Genomic DNA, 19,176 nt, shown 5'->3' with positions numbered 1-19,176 from the left:
GTCTTGGGAGGTCTATGCTTTCAGAAAAAGAAAAAGCAGCAAGCCCTCCCGTTTTCAGCAGAGGCTCGGTAAAGATGGCGGTGGGTCGAAGCCCCTTCCCTTCCCGCAACCAAAGGCCCTCGCGGCACATTTCCCACAAACCCCTCCGCGCGGCCCCGCTCTCCCAGGCCGGCCCGGCCGGAGCGCAGCCATTGCGCACGCGCGTGCTGACGTCACGCGCGCTCCCCGGCCCCGAGCGAGCTGGCAGGAGTGGTCTCGGCTGCTTCCGCCGCCGCGTCGCTCCAGGGCTCGGCGGCGGGCGGGTTCGCGCTGCCTCCGCCGCGGTGGGGCAGCCGGGGGTCACGGAGTCGAGCAGGGGGCGCGCGGCGGCGCGGCCATGGGACTGCGCCAGCTCTGGTGACAGCGGGGAGCCGAGCGGCCCGGGCCCTGAGCGCGTCTCCTGCCGGGGGCCTCGCCCTCCTGCTCGCGGGGCCGGGGCTCCTGCTGCCTTTGCTGGCGCTGCTGCTGGCGGCGGCGGCGGCCAGGATCATGTCTGGCCGCCGCTGCGCCGGCGGGGGCGCGGCCTGCGCGAGCGCGGTGGCCGAGGCCGTGGAGCCGGCTGCCCGCGAGCTGTTCGAGGCTTGCCGCAACGGGGACGTGGAGCGAGTGAAGAGGCTGGTGACGCCCGAGAAGGTGAACAGCCGCGACACGGCGGGCAGGAAGTCCACCCCGCTCCACTTCGCCGCAGGTAAACGCCGGCCCCGCGGCGCCTCCCGCACGCCCCCACCTGCAGGCTCGGGCTTGCAGGCCGCAAGCCACGCAGCACTGCCCTGTCTCCGACCTTTCCCCGGGGCTCTCACCGTGGCCAGCTCGCTCTCCCCACTCGGGGCTCGTGCTTAGGGGTGGGGTGAGCGTGCTCTCGGGAAGTTGTTTTTATGGTATGGGTTTTTTTTGTTGTTGTTGTTTGTTTGTGTGGTTTGTTGGGGGTGGAGGGATGCTTTGTTTTGTTTTACTGTATCAACAATACCTGCACCGACTTCCGGTCTTGCTACCCTGAAGGGCTTCGGCACACAAGAAAGGCTTAGTAGACCTTGTGATTTGAAAGAGTAATGATCTCAACAATTCACCCTTCTTTGCAAGTTCCACCGTAACTCTTACCAATCTTAAGTTCTAGCGGCCTTCGTAAACTGTGAAAATGTAATTTAGGAGTTGTTTTATTGGGTATTGACTCATTAGAGTTAATTGGTTTAGGTTTCTGGAGAGACTAAAACCGGAAATAGGCAGGTTTGGGAGACCTGAGCTCTACTTAGGCTGAGTGTGGGTGGCCTGTGCCACACACACGCACAAGTTGGGGTGGAAAGTAAGTGAGAGACAAGATAGGACAAGCACTTGAGCTTGGATCTAGGATTTTAAGATTCATTTTGAGTCATCCTGAGATTTATTTTAGATAGTTTGAAATTAGTTTTAACTACTGGGTTCTCTTTATGATACCAGAGCGCTAAAGTTTGTCGAGTTATTTAAAATAGCCAGGGATGGGGTCAGCTTATTGACTAAACCTTTTACGCTTCTCATGTTAAGGACAGATTAACTTTTTAACCTTGTGAACCTCGGGTAATCGAAAAAGGTCCTCATGGCTTGGTAACATTTGCTATAGTCTACATCAAGATTGTTTAGCAGTTCTTTTTAAAAAGAAACATTTTGAGTTTGGTTCCTTTGGGGCAGGAATGATGAACAGAAGAACATGAAAAAGATTTCTTTGTTCGCAGACATTGCTTTTACAGTTTTACCAATTGTAGGTCTGTTTGTTTGCTGTGACCTGCCCCCATTTTCAAATGAATCATGTTTCCTTAATTGAGTGCCCCTTTGGGAGACTTTCTAAGAGGTGAAAGTTTGGGGAAACCACAGTTGGGCGAACTGGGAACGCCTTTGGCACTGGGAAGAAGAGCACTGGAGCCAGATCTCTGGTAGAGTGTTGCCTTTCTTCGGCGAATTGGAATTATCCTGCTTGACCATTTAGCCAGCCTATTTGGCAAACGGTCACAACCAACTGCTCCATAATCCAAAGGGGTAATGTTACTTAGATTATGTTCACTTGATAAAAATAGCCAAGGACGATCTTAGTTGCCACCTTTCAAGAATCAAGAATTTGATGTATTAGTGAGTTCATGTCTGAAAATAGTAGTATTTAGAGATGTGGGTTTATGGTGTGACCTTGTTGCTCCTAGACCATCCCATCCTCAGTTCTTCCCCAATATACCCCTCCTCCACCCCAAGGATGGAATCTAAGGCCTTGCCCATGCTAAACAAGTGTTCTGCCACCGAGTGGGGTAGAGTATACCCAGCCCTTGGCCCAACATGTCAAAGCATATTTTTACGTGTATTTTATATTGTTTGTCCAGGTTGAAATGGAAATTTTTTTTTTTTTTTTTTTTTTTTTTTTGGTTTTTCGAGACAGGGTTTCTCTGTGTAGCTTTGCGCCTTTTCCTGGAACTCACTTGGTAGCCCAGGCTGGCCTCGAACTCACAGAGATCCGCCTGGCTCTGCCTCCCGAGTGCTGGGACTAAAGGCGTGCGCCACCACCGCCCGGCCGAAATGGAAATTTAAATAGCATGGGGACCAACTCACCACTCACAGTTCACCTGTATAGACAGTTTCAGGTTGTAAAAATAAGAAATTAAGATATAAAAAGCAAATCATAAAGTAATTTCTAAGGAGACTAGGGAGATGGCTCAGCGGATAAAGTGCTTGCCTTGAAAATATGAGGACTTGAGTTCAGATCCCCAGCACCCACATAAAAAAAAAAAAAACCAGGCCGGGCGATGGTGGTGCACGCCTTTAATCCCAGCACTCAGGAGGCAGAGGCAGGCGGATCTCTGAGAGTTCGAGGCCAGCCTGGGCTACCAAGTGAGTTCCAGGAAAGGCGCAAAGCTACACAGAGAAACCCTGTCTTGAAAAACAAAACAAAACAAAACAAAAAAACAACCCATTGTTTTGATGCATGCCTATAATCCCAGCTCTAGGAGGTGGAAGAAGGAGGATCCTTGGGGCTTCCTGGCCAGCCCTTAGTCAGTGAGCCCCAGGGTCAATGCAAGACCCTGTCTGAGAAAGTAAGATTGGAGAGCCATAGATGGAGATGCCTGACCTGGCACACCTGCGCACACACGTGTATATGCCATACACACAGACTAATAAAAGTGATTACTAAAGAATTGATATTCAATCACAGCTTTGAAAGTCCTGCATTTAAACCCTAGAAAATAAGGAGGTTTTTAAAAGATGGCTTTGTAATTTTGTTTTTTGTTGTTGTTGTTCGGTTGATTGGTTGGTTGGTTTTTTTGAAACAAGGTTTCTCTGTGTAACAGCCCTGACTCTCCTGGAACTCCATTTGTAGACCAAGCTGGCCTTGAACTCACAGAGATCTGTCTACCTCTGCCCCCTAGTTCTGGGATTAAAGGCATGTGATACCACCACCGACTGGTTTTGTAAATTTTTAAATCCAAATTATTAGATTAATTCTGTTTTCCTTGGCTGGGTATGGAACTCAGTACCTTGACCCTACTAGACACGTTTGCTACTGCTGAGCTACTCAGTCCTATTTATTTTTAAGTAAGTATGCCCACCCACATTTTTTGTTTATGTAAGCATACTGTTGGATGCTAGGTCTGTGGTCTATAGGTGGTGGTACTTGGTAATTGCCTGATCAAGTAGTTACTTGTGTTTGTATTTTATAGGGTTGGAGAAGCAACCTCATTTTTTAAAAAATTAAAATAGCCGATTAAAGTTTAGAGGTTTAATTGAGCAGGAAAGGCATGCTTTGTCAGTAGGAATGAGAGGTGTGAATGCTACAGAAAATGAAAAATGTTTTTGTCTTTCCTTGCACACAGCTCAAAAAAAAAAATTCCAGCCCCCTGAAATACTTTTGGAGTGTGCAGAAAAGTGTCAGTCAGTAGAGGAAAATGTAAAATGACTAAGGTTTAAGAAATTCATGTATGGGCTGGAGAGATGGCTCAGTGGTTAAGAGCACTGACTTCTCTTCCAGAGGACCCCGGTTCAATTCCCAGCACCCACATGGCAGCTAACAACTGTCTGTAACTCCAGGATCTGACACCCTCACATAGACATACATGCGGGCAAAATATCAATGCAAATAAAATAAAAATAAATTAATTTTAAAAATCCAGGCTTGTAGATAGATGTTGGATAGAAAGACAATACATATGCTGTGCTTGAAGAATGAAAAGTTGAAAATAAATGTGCATTCTATAGTTCTATCCAAGAAATGTAACACTGTTTTGATTTGTAATATGTTACTGGTACCCATTTTGAGCTGGTTAGATTCAGTTAGAATCATCCAATATGAACTGCTTAGGAGGGGATTTTTTTTTTTTCCATAGGAAGAAAGTAGAGTAAGAGTATCTAGAATTTATCATACAGGCAGTAGATAGAAAACTGGATTTCTAAAGACAAAAGAAGACTGGACCATGTTCACATATTTGCAAGAGTCTTTAGGAAGAGTGAGTGGATATGGCTGGTGTAGGGTATAGCTTCAGCTACAGTAGGAGAAAGGTTACAAGGAGTTAAGTAGCCATTTCTGTTCATCTATGGATCTAGTTGGAAGTATTAGAACATGGGGTTGCTTTGCATCTTTCAAAGGCATACAGGATTTCTGCATAAAGTAGGCAGTTTGACTGACAGGCCATTCATTCTTTGGTATAGAAAAGTAGAATAGCAGTTGTCTCAGTTCAAGTTTTTGACATGTCACCTACAAACAATATGATGACTTCTGTCGTTTTTATTGTTTGTCAAAACAATACTCTTAAAAATCTCAAAAACCAGCTGGAGAGACAGCTCAGTGGTTATGAACACTAACTGCTCTTCCAGAGGACCTGGTTCAATTCCCAACACTCACATGGCAGCTCACAACTGCCAGTTCCAGGGCACCTGACACCCTCACACAGACATACATGCAGGCAAAACACCAGTGCACATAAAATAAAAATAAATAAATTATTAAAAATCTCAACCAGCCAGGTGTGGTGGTGCATGCCTTTAATCCTAGCAATTAGAGGACAGAGGCAGGCGAATCTCTGAGTTCAAGGCCAGCCTGGCCTACAGAGTGAGTTCAAAGACAGCCAGGACTTAAACAGAAAAAACAAATCTCAAAAACCTTTAATGCCATTTCTTTTTTTATATTTTATTATTTATGTGTATATATATATATATATGTATGTCTGTATATGTGCATGTACCTGAGGTTAGGGCCATTCCCTGGAGTTGGAGTTCCAAGCTAAGTTGGTAAGCTACCTGATGTGGGTGCTGGGAATTGAACTTGGGTCTTCTGCAAGAACAGTACATGTTCTTAACCACTGAGCCATCTCTCTGGACCCTTTAATATTATTTCTAACATTATAATCATCATGAGTGATGCACTAAGTGTATCCACACTCTTTGCCTGGGACTACAATTGTACATTATTATTTTCAAGATGGGGTTTTGATTCAGGAATTAAATCTTACAACAGAAACTCCAATATTGATTAGTCTGCTCAATAGTTCAGTCTTTTGATTTACTACATCCTGTAATGTGAGATCTTAGCTACAGCATTTGCCTTGACTCTTCCTGGACCTAGAGTGGAGAGCTGGCTTTAGTAACTTCTACCTTGAAGTACTCTTCTGGTTGCTCCCTTAATTCAGATTGTCAGGGTTTTATTGTCTCACAGCCTAGGATAGTCTTTTCTACATTGCTTCTAGTCTGGCTGGATAGTGTACCTGCTCCAAGTCAAGGTGGACAAAGCCCTCTTCCTTTTATTCCTATTCTAAAGAAATTCAAGATGGAGGTTGGCATTGACTCTTAAGATGTCTGCTCTTGTTCTACCTTGCCAGTGAGAACAGATTGGAAGGTAGCTGTAAGGCATTCCCCTCCCCACAAGAAATTGCTACTTATCAGAAGTACTTTGTATCATTCTTGAGAACCTAAGAATGAGAATTTCATCAGAGATTACCCCTTGAGAATTTGGAAAACATCTTTTTATTATTGTCTATTTTATTTTATTTTTTGAGGCTAGATCACATGTAACCTGGTTGACTTATTAAACTCTTGATCCCTCTGCCTTTGCCTCTGAAATACTGAGATTCGAGGTATGGGGTACCATGCCTGGCTATGATGCATCTTAGATGGATATGTTTTCCGAGCAGTGGGAAGTTTATTGAAAATACCTCTGAGGCTCTCTAAATAATAACCTTTAGTGCAGTGGTTCTCTTTTTTTTGTTTTTTGTTTTTTGTTTTTGAGACAAGAGTTTCTCTGTGTAGTTTTGATTCCTGTCCTGGATCTCGCTCTGTAGACCAGGCTAGCCTCAAACCCAGAGATCTGCCTGGCTCTGTCTCCCGAGTGCTGGGATTAAAGGCATGCACCACCACTGCCTGGCCAGTGCAGTGGTTCTCAACCTGTGGGTTGCATTTAGGGGTCAGACAACCCTTTCACAGGGGTTGCATATCAGATATCTACATTACAATTCATAGCAGTAGAAAAAGTACAGTTATGAAGTAGCAATGGAAATAATTTTATGGTTGGGGGTCACCACAACATGAGGAACTGTATTAAAGGGTTGCAGCATTAGGAAAGTTGAGGACCACTTCTTTAGTGTTAGAATGTGGCTTCAAATGTTCAAATTTTCAGGCTCTTGATCTTGAGCAGTATAGCAAATTCCACTTACATGTATTATAGTTTTCCCACGTGTCTTTAAAAGTATGCCGATCTCAGGGCTGAAGAGATGGCTCAGAGGTTAAGAGCACTGACTGCTCTTCTAGAGGTCCTGAGTTCAATTCCCAGCATCCACATGGTGGCTCACAACCACCTAATGAGATCTGGTGCCCTCTTCTGGTCTGCAGGCATATATGCAAATAGAATACTGTATACATAGTAAATAAATAAATCTTTTTAAAAAAGGGGGGGGGGGCGTGCCAATCTCTACTATCAGTCTCCAAACTGATTTTTGACACAGTGATAGCTAGGGAATCATGTTGATAGAAATCTATCATTGACATAGAAGACATCAGTGTTGTGGAATAATGTTAGCTATGTAGATCTACTCACTCACTCCACTCATTCTAACTATATCTCATCAGGTAAAACTGTACTCGGTGTCCCTTTAATTCTGGCTTCAAGCAGCCCTCTTCTCAGTGGGATTTTGCCAGGTAGTTACAACTTGACCTTCAACTAGGTCACCAGCGCTTTGGAACAGGTATCTTCCCAGTTGACACTATTTCCTGTAACAGTAGCAACTATACATCCTCCTTTAGCTTTTGCTATACTAAGTTCTTCTTTTAGTGAGAATTGGCCTTTATGTCCCCATCTTTATCAACGATTGTTACCAGTGAAGAAATAGGGATCCTTCTTCTAAAAGTGGGTGTATTAAATGACTTTACAGTGAAGAACAATATTTAACTAATTTTTCCTCATTCTCATTCTTTTCTTTTACTCTCCAATTTAAGAAGCCTTTTCTCAAAGCGTTTCCTCCAGATGAGTACTGAATGGATGAGAGAGGGACAGTAGGAGAAGACACCATCCCTAAAGCTAAGGCAGTGGTAACAGAGTCAGACAGAAAAGCAGTAAAAACACTGTCTCCTTCAAACTTTCCTTCTTGGCTCTCAGCACCATTTCTAGTTTTCATTCTTAGCTTCCTTTCTCATACCCTGGTATATTAATTAAGCAAAATTAACAAACTATTAAACACCTCATCCTCTGAAGGACTCCAGGAAAATAATGATGAACTAAGACATTCACAGCTCTCAATTCTTGTGGAATTAGCATCCAGGAGCTGGGTTTGGTGGTACATACATGTTGGTAATCTCAGCCCTAGGAAACTGAGGTAGGAGGGTCTTGAATTTGAAGCTAGCCAGATGCTTACTGAGACACTGTATACAGAGAAAGATAGATGATACAGACTAGGTTAGTAAACCATGTATTAGTTGACAAATTTTAGTAAGTGCCAAAACCCTGCTGTGAACAGCAAAGACACAATCCCTGCTCTTACAGGACTTTCATCTTAGTAAAGGAAAGGAGACAGCCAACCAGTGTTAGGTGATAGCAGGTGGGCACAATGGAGGATGGTCAGAGGTGGCCTTGTTTGGGTGGTGACTTTTAAATAGACAACAATAAATGAGGGTTGTTCACTCAAAAGAAGAGCTTTCTGAGTGGACGACAGCATTTACTAAATCCCCAACATACTTGACAAACTCAAAGGAAGCTGGATCACAGGTAGGAGAGGGAAGAGGGCATGAAACAGTGCCAAAGGGCAGTGTTCATCCAAGATTCTTCATGATTCACTGTGGAGTATTTGACTGTTAGTCTGAGTATCCATGGGAAGCAGGTGAATTGTTTTAAAAAGTAATGTCATATGATGGAGTTATTTGTTGTTTTGTTGGTTTGTTTTGTTTTTGTGGGTGGTTGTGTTTTATGGTGGGGGGGTTGTTGTTTGCAGAGTCACTAAGCACAGGGTACCTTCTTATTTGTAATCCTTCTGCCTTAACCTCCCAAGGACAGAGACGATTGACACGTGACCCAGAACTGAGGTATGGCGTGAAAGAGTCATGCACCTCTTTGTTGATTATTTCCCCAGGATTCTAGTTTGCTTCCTGTTGTTGTGATAAAATACCATGACCAAAAGCAACTTTGGGAGAAGAGAGTTGATTTGGCTTACACTTCGCCATCACAGTTGCTCGAGAAGGGACGTGAGGGCAGGAACTAAAACAGAAGCTGTGGAGGAATGGTGTACGAGCTTGCTCTACACAGCTCCTTCAGCTAGCTTTTTTATACAACCCAGGACCACCTGCCCAGGGGTGGCCTCCCACATCAATCACCAATCAAGAAAATGCCCTGTAGACTCTGGAGGCCAGTCTGATGGAAGCTCTTTCTCAATTGATTCCCTCATAGCTCTAGCTTGTGTCAAGTTGATAAAAACCTAACCAGCATACTAAGTGTCCTTCACAGTATGTAGGGTCTAACAGTTTGTTGATATTTGCTGGATTGTTATATCATAGTATTAGAAAATAGATAAAGAAGAAAAACTATAAAAGAACAGCTCTGTTCTGATGTGTGCTGCCATAAAGAATGTTGAAAGTAGAAATGAGAAGGCCACTTCTGTAAAAGAAACAGTTGAAGGTCCGAGGTTGGGGTGATTGGAATAGGGCAGTGTCGGTGGAAGTATGGAAAAGCTGAGGACATGTTGAGCTAGAGATAGATGCCTTTGAAGGATCAAGATGAAACATTCTAGAACCTAGGTGACAAGTTTAGACTGGAGATTCCAGCTTGAAGGCTGTGTATCTAGGTGATATTTATGGCCATAGGGATAGATATAATCATCTAAAAATAGGATAGGAAACTTGAGTCGTACAGAATCCCAGTATTTAGATATTGGGGAGAGGAGACAAGCCCCTGGGAGATAATGATTTGTCCAAAAGAACAACTCCTTGTTATTATTTTATCTTCATTTGTATGGGTGTTTCGGCTACTTGTGTGTCTGTGTAATACATGGCACACATGCACCTGGTGCCTGCCTGCACAGGGTGTCTGTCAGGTTCCCTGGAGTTGTGCATGTGCAATGGCTTACCTCATTGTAAGCCACCATGAGGGTGCTGGGAATTGAACCCAGGTCCTCTGGAAAGATCAGTAAGTGCTCTGTTTTTTGTTTTGGTTTTTGAGACAGGGTTTTTCTGTGAGACGGTCGCAGTCAGTGCTCTAACTTGCTGAGCCATCTTTCCAGCCCCCAGAAGTTCAGCTCTTTGTCGGTGTCACCCAGCTTTCCCACATCTCTGTTGATGACCCTCTGCTACTCAGGCCAAACCTCAGGGTCCTGCATGACTCCTCTCTCAGTCCCACCCACTTTCGCTCTTTCTCACCACCTTACCCTATTCTCACCCCACATCTAACCCATCAGGAAGTTGTGCTGCCTCTTTCTACCCCAGAGTATCCAGAATGTGCCACCCATCATTCTGAGCAGTACTCTCGGGTTATGATACAAGTCATCATAGTCTCTCATCTATTTACCCTACTTAGCCCCTAACACAGCAGCCAGGGTTCATTACCAGCACCTATAGGTGACTCACAACCATCTATAACTACAGTTCAGGGGGTCCAAAGCCCTCTTCCAATTTCCAAGGGCCCCTGTGTGTACACACACACACACAAAACACATAAATTTTTTTTTAAGGCAGAGATTTAGTTTGTTTACTGATTTGTCATATACACCAGAAAAGTGTCTGGCACATAGTTGATATTTTCTTATCATTTGTTAAATGAATGAATGGGATAGGAATAAGACCTGGATCATGACTCCTTAAACTCTTTGGAGAAAGGATTTCAAGCAGGAAAGACTAGTGAGCTGTTGAATATTACTGGCGTGTCTAGTCAAATACCGACAGACTCCTTTGGATTTGGGAATGTGGCCATTGTAAGTGCCCTTGTCCAAAGGAACTGTGAGAAAGAAGCAGCAGCTGGCTGAATTTGAGAAAAGAAAGGACCCTACAGTTTGGGTTATGTGGGAGCAGAGCTGAGAATGGGAGTTCAGGAAGAAGACTTTCCATGAGACCAAGAAAGGAGTGTGTTGATGGAGCACAGGGAGAGCCAAGATCTTGAGAAAGATTGTAGGTACACTTCCCACCATATAACAAAATATCAGTGTCCTCTAGTTAGCTTCATTAATATTCATGTCTGACTTTATGGCCAGAACTCCAAAATGACTGTCTCCAGCTTGGACTAGTTTCCGGAGTTTAGGATCCACAGAACGAACCTACTACTTACTGGGCATTTGTCCCATGAGCACTTCTACTGGGATAAAACACCATGACTTGTTACACAGAGAAACCCTGTCCAAAAACAAACACAAAAAACCCACCATGACTGCTGGGCAGTGGTGGCGCATGCCTTTAATCCCAGCACTCAGGAGGCAGAGACAGGAGGATCTCTCTGAGTTCAAGGCCAGCCTGGTCTACAGAGTGAGTTCCAGGACAGGCTCCAAAGCTACACAGAACAATCCTGTCTAAACAAAACAAAATACCATGACCAAAAGCAGCTTGGGAGGGAAAGGGTTTATTTTGTTTACCCTTCCACATCACTGTTCATCACTGAAGGAAGTCGAGGCAGGAACCTGGAGGCAGGACTGAGGCATAGGCCATGAAGAATTGTGCTGCTTCGTTATAGCACTGCAGCTCAGGGGTGTGGCACTACATACAATGGCCTGGGCCCTCCTCAATCACGAAGAAAATGTCCTACAGGTGCCTACAGCCAGATCTTGGGGAGGCAGTTTCTCAATTGAAGTTTCCTCCTTTCCGATGATTCTAGCTTGTGTCACGTCGGCAAAAAGCTAGCCAGCACACTCACAGACCCTGTTTTATTCTGTATCTCATTTGAGAATCTGCCTGCTGTGTTAGCCACTGGAGCCTGTCGTTTCCTTTTCTTTCTCTTTAGTTATTTATAGTGTCATGTGCAGTAGTAAAGAGATTGAGAAATCACTCAGCTGTCTAGATCAGATGGAACTAGTTAAATTTTGATATTCCAATAAAGTGTTTACAAATAGAAATTAATTTCTAGGGTATCACTAGATTTTAATTTAAAAAAGGAATATGCAAATAGCACCTTTCAAAAATATTGGTAGGGATATGAGTAGAAATGTGTGCAAAAAGCAGTAATCAAAAAGGAATGTGTGAGAGGCTGGGAATAGGAACAGAAGGAAACCTCAGTATGTGAATGCAACCTGGCTTACCAACTAAGCCTGCCTTACCGTGTGCACTCAGCACATGTCACAGGAATTGGAACAGTAACCATGTCAGATCTTGACTTAGCTGTTTCCTGTCTCTGTAGTCATTCCATTTATCTCCATACCACCAAAGTGATCTTCCTAAACAAAACTTAGGGCTGTTGATGTGCTATACTAGTATTGTTCAAACTTTCTCCGCTGGCTCAAAGACACAAGAGTATTTTCTTTTGAGTCTTTGTGAAAGAGAAAAAGGCAACTCTGAGTGTCAGCTATGTGCCAGCATTGGGTATTTGACAGTAACCATGGCATAAATTTATTGGATCATAAAAAGGATTTAATTGAAATCCGCTGTCTGAAAATACAAGTCTGTAGGACAGAGTCCAAACACTGCCTTGTGAGTCATGTAGATCTTTCCAAACTGCCCTCTGATTATTTAAGTATTATGTATCCTAGCTGTCATAAAGGATTTGTTCTTTTATCTCTAAAAACAGATACATGGTTTCTTCTTGCACTGCAGTGTGTTTTCCTCAAGCTGTGTCCTTGTTGAGAGAGAGAATCTAGCTACAAAGAAAAAGCTGTTGGTAGAGTGTTTACCTAGCATCCAAAAGCTCTGGGTTTGATTCCCAGCACCACACAACAGGACATGGTGGTGCACTTGGGAGGAGCAGGAGGATCAAAAGTTTAAGGTCATACTTGGTTACATAGCAAATTCATGGGTAGGTAGCATGGGCTGTAAAAACCAAAGGGATAGGCAGGCTAGGGAGATACCCAGTGGTAGAAACACTTGCTGTGCACGTTTAGGAACCAAAGTTTAGATGCCAGCACTCAGCATTTAAAAAGAAAAACAACCAAGCAGGCTCAGTTGTGCTGGCCTGATCATCTCAGTGCTGGGGGGGGGGGGGGGGGGGGAGAGGAGGCTGGCTGGTCACTAGCTTCGCTCTGGGGTCAGGGACAGGCCCTTGCTTCCGGGAACTAGGGAAGGGAGTGACAGCCAGTGTCCTGACCTCCATGCATAGTTCATGTGTATACACACACACACACACACACACACACACACACACACACACGCTACTCATCTTCCTCGCCAAAAGATACTGAACCCCCCCTACCTCCCCCAAAAACCCAGCTGACTTCCTCAGCGCTGTTTTCTTCACTCGCAGTCAGTTTCCTATCCACCTGGAAAGACCATTCCATTCTTTTGATCTGCATCAGATTACATTCAGACTTAATGATTCTAAGAATATTATGGAGAAACTTCAGAAGACTGAGGAGTTGAGGTTTTTCTCTGTCTCAGCACACACATTTACCCTCCATCACCTGCTTTAACGTGTGCCCCAAATCCTTTCATTTCACAGTTAATTTTTAAAGGTATTGAGTATTAATAGTATAAGAATGATAGGAGATAATATTTCATTGGTACTAAATTATTCTGTAAACCAGAATAATCATTACCAGATGTGATAGTTTGAATGTAATTGGTCCCCATAATCTCAGGGAGTGGCACTACCAGGAGGTGTGGCTTTGTTGAAGTAGGTATGGTCTTGTTGGAGGAAGTGTGTCACTGTGAAGGGGAGCTTTGAGGTCTCATATATGCTCAAGATAACCACCCAATGTCTCAGGTCACTCCCTGTTGCCTGCAAGTGAAGATGTGCCAGCACCATGTCTGCCTGCACACTTCCATGCTCCCCTCCATGTTGATAATGGACTAAATCTCTGAAACTGTAAGCTGCCACCTCAATTATGTGCTTTCCTTTATAAGAGTTGCCATGATTGGGGCCTGGAGAGATGGCTCAGAGGTTAAGAGCACCGACTGCTCTTCCAGAGGTCCTGAGTTCAATTCCCAGCACCCACATGGTGGCTCACAACCATCTGTAATGAGATCTGGCGCCCTCTTCTGTATGCATAATAAATAAATCTTAAAAAAAAAAAAAAGAGTTGCCATGATTGTGGCATCTCTTTACAGCAATAAAAACGCTAGCTAAGACACCAGACCTTTTTGCTTCACTTGGTTTGGGGATGCCTGAGCAGACTGGCACCTATATAAAGAAGGACGCCTACCTAGAAAGAAGTTGTTTGTGTTGTGCAAATAGCAAAATAAAGACGTATATTTCACCTCTGTCATCACGTAGGCAAGTACAAGCTGTAAGCTGGTCTTAATTTGTTGTTTCCTCATGGTCCCCCACTGGAGCAGAAAGGGATTCTATAAGACTTTAAGTCTGCCACTTCTTTATTAGGTACTCATTTACATACTTAGGTTACATACATGGAGTGTCTGAAAATGTGTGCACACTAAATATGCAGAATTTGGTATTTACAATTGGAAATGCCATCATGTAGTTGGAATCATTTGGGGTTTTAGCCTTTGCCCCGCGCCACCCCCCACCCCCACCCCAATCATCTCTGAATTTAGTAGCAGCAGCAGCTAAGGCTCTCAACCACTTAGGTGGTGTGGGCTACTTAGCAGAGGGAGAGACCTTGAGATTAACCATTAAGGTTAGCTGTATATATTTCGGGTCATCTTTTCAACAGTTCTTGAATTGTTGATCTTGTTATTTTTTCATCCTAAAACATTTTAGCATGGCTTATCGTTTTCCTTGGTAAATTTAAATGTGGACAATTGGCTTTCTTTCTAGGTTTTGGACGGAAAGATGTGGTTGAATATCTGCTTCAGAATGGTGCAAATGTGCAAGCACGTGATGATGGGGGTCTTATTCCCCTTCATAATGCATGCTCTTTTGGTCACGCCGAAGTCGTCAATCTCCTTTTGCAACATGGTGCAGACCCAAATGCTCGAGATAATTGGAATTATACTCCTCTCCATGAAGCAGCTATTAAAGGAAAAATTGATGTTTGCATTGGTAAGCTTGTATTTCTTTTTCAGAATTTTCTAGAACATGTAACTATTCTAAATCTAATTTTGAATCTAATTTGTTAATGTTGTCTTTCTACTAGGCTGAACTTACATTCATTTAAATCTGTTCATGATTTAATCTAACCTTTTTTTTTTCCCCTCCAGGCTTCAGTCTAACCATTCTTTATTGAATGTCTTTTCTTAAAATCTTAAAATTCCTTGAGGAAAAAAAAATCATTCTCTAGAAACTTGTGTTCTCTTGAGAGATAAGATGCTCAACAAACCAAATAAAAGCAGCCGAGCATGGTGGCTTTTAGTTCCAGCACTCAGGAGGCAGAAGTAGGTGGATCTCTTAGTTCAAGGCCAGCCTGGTCCACAGAACAAGTTCCAGGACAGCCAGGGCTACATAGTGAAACCCTGTCTCTGAAAATCAAAACAAAACAAAAGAACCAAATAAAGCCATGGTGGAAATGAACATTGAGTATTAGAGAATAATGGTGTAAGTTAGTATGCTGGTTAGGTTTTATCACCTAGACACCAGGTAGAGTCACCTGGCAAGACTGAACCCCAGTTGAGGATTGCCTCCGTTACATTGGCATTTTCTTAATTGATGTAGGCAGGCTCAGCCCATCGTGGGCAGTGCCTTCCTAGGCAGGTGAGCCTGAGCTGTGTAAGAAAAGTAGCTAAGCAAGACAGTAAGCAGTGTTTCTCATTGTGTCTGTTGCAGTTCCTGCCCTTAGGTTCCTGCCTCAGCTTCCCTTGGTGATAGAGTGTAACCTGTAAGCCAAATAAACCCTTTCTTCCCCAAGTTTCTATTGGTCATGGTTTTATCCCAGTAACAAAAACCTAACTGGAACAGTCAGCCAGAATCAGGTCTGAAGGCTCAACTTTCTGGCATCTTTGTACTGGAGAAATGTAGGAAAACAGAAAGGGGCCTTATGAAGAACTCTGGTTGTGGTTTGAGGGTCGTCTTGTAACTATATAGGCCCTGTTCGGATCAGCCTTGACCTCTCCATTCTTCAAAAAACTTTTTATTTTTTTCCTTCTGTGTGTGCAAGTGCACACAAATGCATGCTTGTATTCACATAGGTTTTAAATCCTATAGCTTTCTGCCTGGACTACACAGCTTTAGGCATTTCATAATAGAGGAATCTTTCTAGCATAGACAGTGCTCCTTTGCAACAAGAAAAGCTTTCAAGCCAGCTTTCCCTTTTCCCCTGCATACTTATCATCCTTCATCACCTGTCAACAGTGATAAAAATAGCTAAGAAAAAAAACTTACATTGAATGAGAAAACTTAGCGTGCTCTTAGTGTAATAAATAATTGAATATGTTACATTTTCTTAAATTTAAACATTTACCATATTATTAGTATACAAACAGTCTTTAAATAATTTTGAGAATTCTGTACTGGGACTTTTGTTTTAAATTTATTATTGTATGTGTCTATGTGATGTAGAGGACATTTTTGCCAAGACCACGTGTGGAGGTCAGAGAACAACCCTGTGGACTTGTATCTCTTTTTCCACCTTTAGATGGATTCTAGGATTTGAACTTGGATTGTGAGGTTTGCACAGCAAATGTCTTTACCCACTGAGACATCTCATGGTCCCTGTACCAGAACTACTAAAAAACTGATTTATTAATTCAGATTGCCATGTTCACCATTTTGAAAGGTAGTGTTGCTATTTTTTGCAGTACTCTTACAGCATGGAGCTGAGCCAACCATTCGAAATACAGATGGAAGGACAGCGTTGGATTTAGCAGACCCATCCGCCAAAGCTGTACTGACCGGTAAGTCTGCGTACACTTTGCTTATTCCAAGAAGAGTACAAATACTTACTGGGCTAGGTAGACGCACTGTCTCATGCAGTTAATGACCTCAAGTAGAATTTGTAAACAGTGTAGTTCACTTATTTTGCTGTCTGTGGAGAGTTTAATTTGATTCTTGTCTAAAATAGAAAAGAAATTTTTCCTTTCAAATTTATGTTTAAGTTTGTCATTGTATAGGTGGCAGGATGTGATAAACTTGTGTTGCTTCAGGTAGTCAGTATGTTTTTAAAATATCCCCACGTTTTTCAGACAGTTAATGTACTCCTTTTTATACTGTTTTGTGTGTGTGTGTGTGTGTGTGTGTGTGTGTGTGTGTGTGTGTGTGTGTATTTATATATATGTGTGTGTGTTTTGTTTTTGTTTTTAAGGAATCCTTTCAAAAAGCACTAATTTTCTTCTAGTTATTTCAAATCAAGATTTGGGACACATTTCAGTACCGTGGTATGGCTATCTTAACTATAATTCATTTCCTTGTCATCTGTTGGCATGAGTTCAGCTCTAGTTTAAGCTAGTGGGCTTGGTTTGAGCTGTATCTACTGTATGTGTTTCTGCCCTTACCCAGTATGCTGTCTAGTTTAAGTAACTGCCATTATTTGTTGGATTCTTTTTTATAAATATTTATTTAATTTTATGTGTATGTGTGCCTGTAACTGTTAGAATTATGTCTGATCTAAAAGGCAGAATCCTGAGGTTTGGCTATACTGTGAGCCTTTGTGCTTAGACTCTGATATTTCTTCTGGCATTGCTAAGAAAGTTTAGACTAGTCCCTGGAGATTTCTGGAAATGTGAGTTGTCATTGTGACTATTAATTCTGTTTGTTCAATTCTGTGTTTGTTTCCTCCTTTACTATTATTCTGTGCCTTGATCAATCAATATAAATTCAGTATAGGCTGCAGTGTAGATATTCTTACTGCAAATCTTTACCTTAACTTAAATTTTACTAATTTTTTAAATAGTTTTGTTTGTATTCATTTGTAAATATAAAAACTGTTCCCATAAAATATTATATAATTAATCCTTTTTATTTTATTATAAAGTAATGTTAAACAAAAATCCTAGTATAAATTTAGACTCATAAAGATGTTAGTGATTATGTTCAATTAGTGATTCTATAGAAGAGTTCATCAACTTTATAATGTTACTATGTAAGGATTTTGGTGTGTGTGTGTCTGTCTGGTGTTGGAGGTTTTGTTTGGTTTGGTTTGGTTTGAATTGGGTTTTTCATTGGTTCTGGGAATTGAACTCAGAGCTTCCTGTGTACCAAGCAAGTTCTCTACGATTGTACTGTTGAGTAGCACTCCCCGATTGGTTTTGAGTGAAGTGGTGGCAGCTGTGCCGGGCTGCCCCCATCTCCACTGCAAGCATAGTGTACTTGTTTTAGGAGAAAAGGGAAGTTTACTGGTGGCTCCACTCTGTGTAGTCAGCTTTGGCAGTACTTCTTTCTGGACCTTGCTTTATCTGTGCATACTGTTTTCATGGTTGTTGTGGTCATACGTTCTGTAACATTGAATCATTCTTTCTCATTGTACTAGCAAAGGCATTCCATGTTGAAACTGCATTGATACTATTTTGATTAACTACTTTATAATTCTTAGGAGTTTATTTCTAGACTGATTGAACAAAGGCCTGGGTTTAATCACACACACACACACACACACACACACACACACACACACACACACACACACACAAACTTAGATAAAGCAAATGATGATGATTCACATGGGACAAATATCAGAATTGGAGAAACTGGTTGAAAAAACAAACAATTTTTAGAAGTTTTGATGTTTAGTGGGCATCTTTATGCATAAAACTATCACTGAGGGTTTTTAAAAATTTCTGATCTTTTTTTCCCTTACCCCCTAATTCACAGGTGACTATAAGAAAGATGAACTCTTGGAAAGTGCCAGGTGTGTACTACTATTATGTATATGTGCCATGAAAACTTCACAATGAGGGGATGGAAAGATGGCTCAGGGATTAGGACCACTTGATATTCTTGCAGAGGACCCAGGTTCGGTTCCCAGCACCCACAAGACAGCTCACAACCATCTGTTACTCTAGTTCCAGAGGTTCCTATGCCCATTCCTGACCTCTTTGGGCTCCAGACAGAGTTTTTCTATGTAGCTTTGGAGCCTGTCCTGGAACTTCTTTGTAGACCAAGCTGGCCTCGAACTCAGAGATCCACCTGCCTCTGCCTCCTGAGTGCTGGGATCAAAGGTGTGTGCCACCACCACCCAGCTAAAAATAAATTTTTAAAAAGCAAGTTTTTGCTAGATATAGTGGTGGACACTTTTAATCCCAGCATTCCAGAGGCAAAGGCAGGTAGATCTCTGTGAGGGGATGGAGAGGTGACTCAGTAGTTAGGAGCACTTGATGCTCTTGCAAAGGACCCAAGTTTAGTTCCTGGTACCCATATCAGAGGGCTTAAAACGACCCTTAACTTCAGCTCCAGGAGCATCTGGTGCCTCTGACCTCTGTGGGCAGCGCACATTAGCATGTATGTGTACACACACACACGCGCACACACACACACACACACACACACCTCTGTGGGCAGTGCACATTAGCATGTATGTGTACACACGCGCACGCACACACACACACACACACACACACACACACACACACACACACACACACATATTTAAAAAGAAAACAGATTTCACTGTGAATCTCTGGTTGTTCATCCCCACTCCCGAAATGTGTTGGTGACCCACACTTGTAATCTCCATCCATGGGAGGCAGAGTCAGTAAGCC

At 42.7% G+C, this 19,176-nt stretch overlaps 1 protein-coding gene across 3 annotated transcripts in view; it reads left to right on the top strand.

The window, feature by feature from the left end:
* Positions 1 to 248: 248 nt before the first annotated feature.
* Positions 249 to 19,176, top strand: part of Tnks2 (tankyrase 2) — a 68,390-nt gene continuing 49,462 nt past the window's right edge. For all 3 annotated transcript variants that reach the window (XM_052761635.1, XM_052761636.1, XM_052761634.1), the window contains exons 1-4: positions 249 to 727; positions 14,366 to 14,590; positions 16,282 to 16,377; positions 18,290 to 18,326. In XM_052761635.1, the coding sequence (XP_052617595.1) occupies positions 529 to 727; positions 14,366 to 14,590; positions 16,282 to 16,377; positions 18,290 to 18,326 (557 nt within the window). In that variant the 5' untranslated portion in view covers positions 249 to 528. The remainder of the gene's footprint in view (positions 728 to 14,365; positions 14,591 to 16,281; positions 16,378 to 18,289; positions 18,327 to 19,176) is intronic.

This window comes from Peromyscus californicus, unplaced genomic scaffold (assembly GCF_007827085.1).
Source record: "Peromyscus californicus insignis strain IS unplaced genomic scaffold, ASM782708v3 Scaffold_4__1_contigs__length_199733344, whole genome shotgun sequence".
Classification (NCBI taxonomy): Eukaryota; Metazoa; Chordata; class Mammalia; order Rodentia; family Cricetidae; genus Peromyscus; species Peromyscus californicus.
The sequence above is the reverse complement of the archived record's forward strand: the minus strand, read 5'-3'. Positions and strand labels throughout refer to the sequence as shown.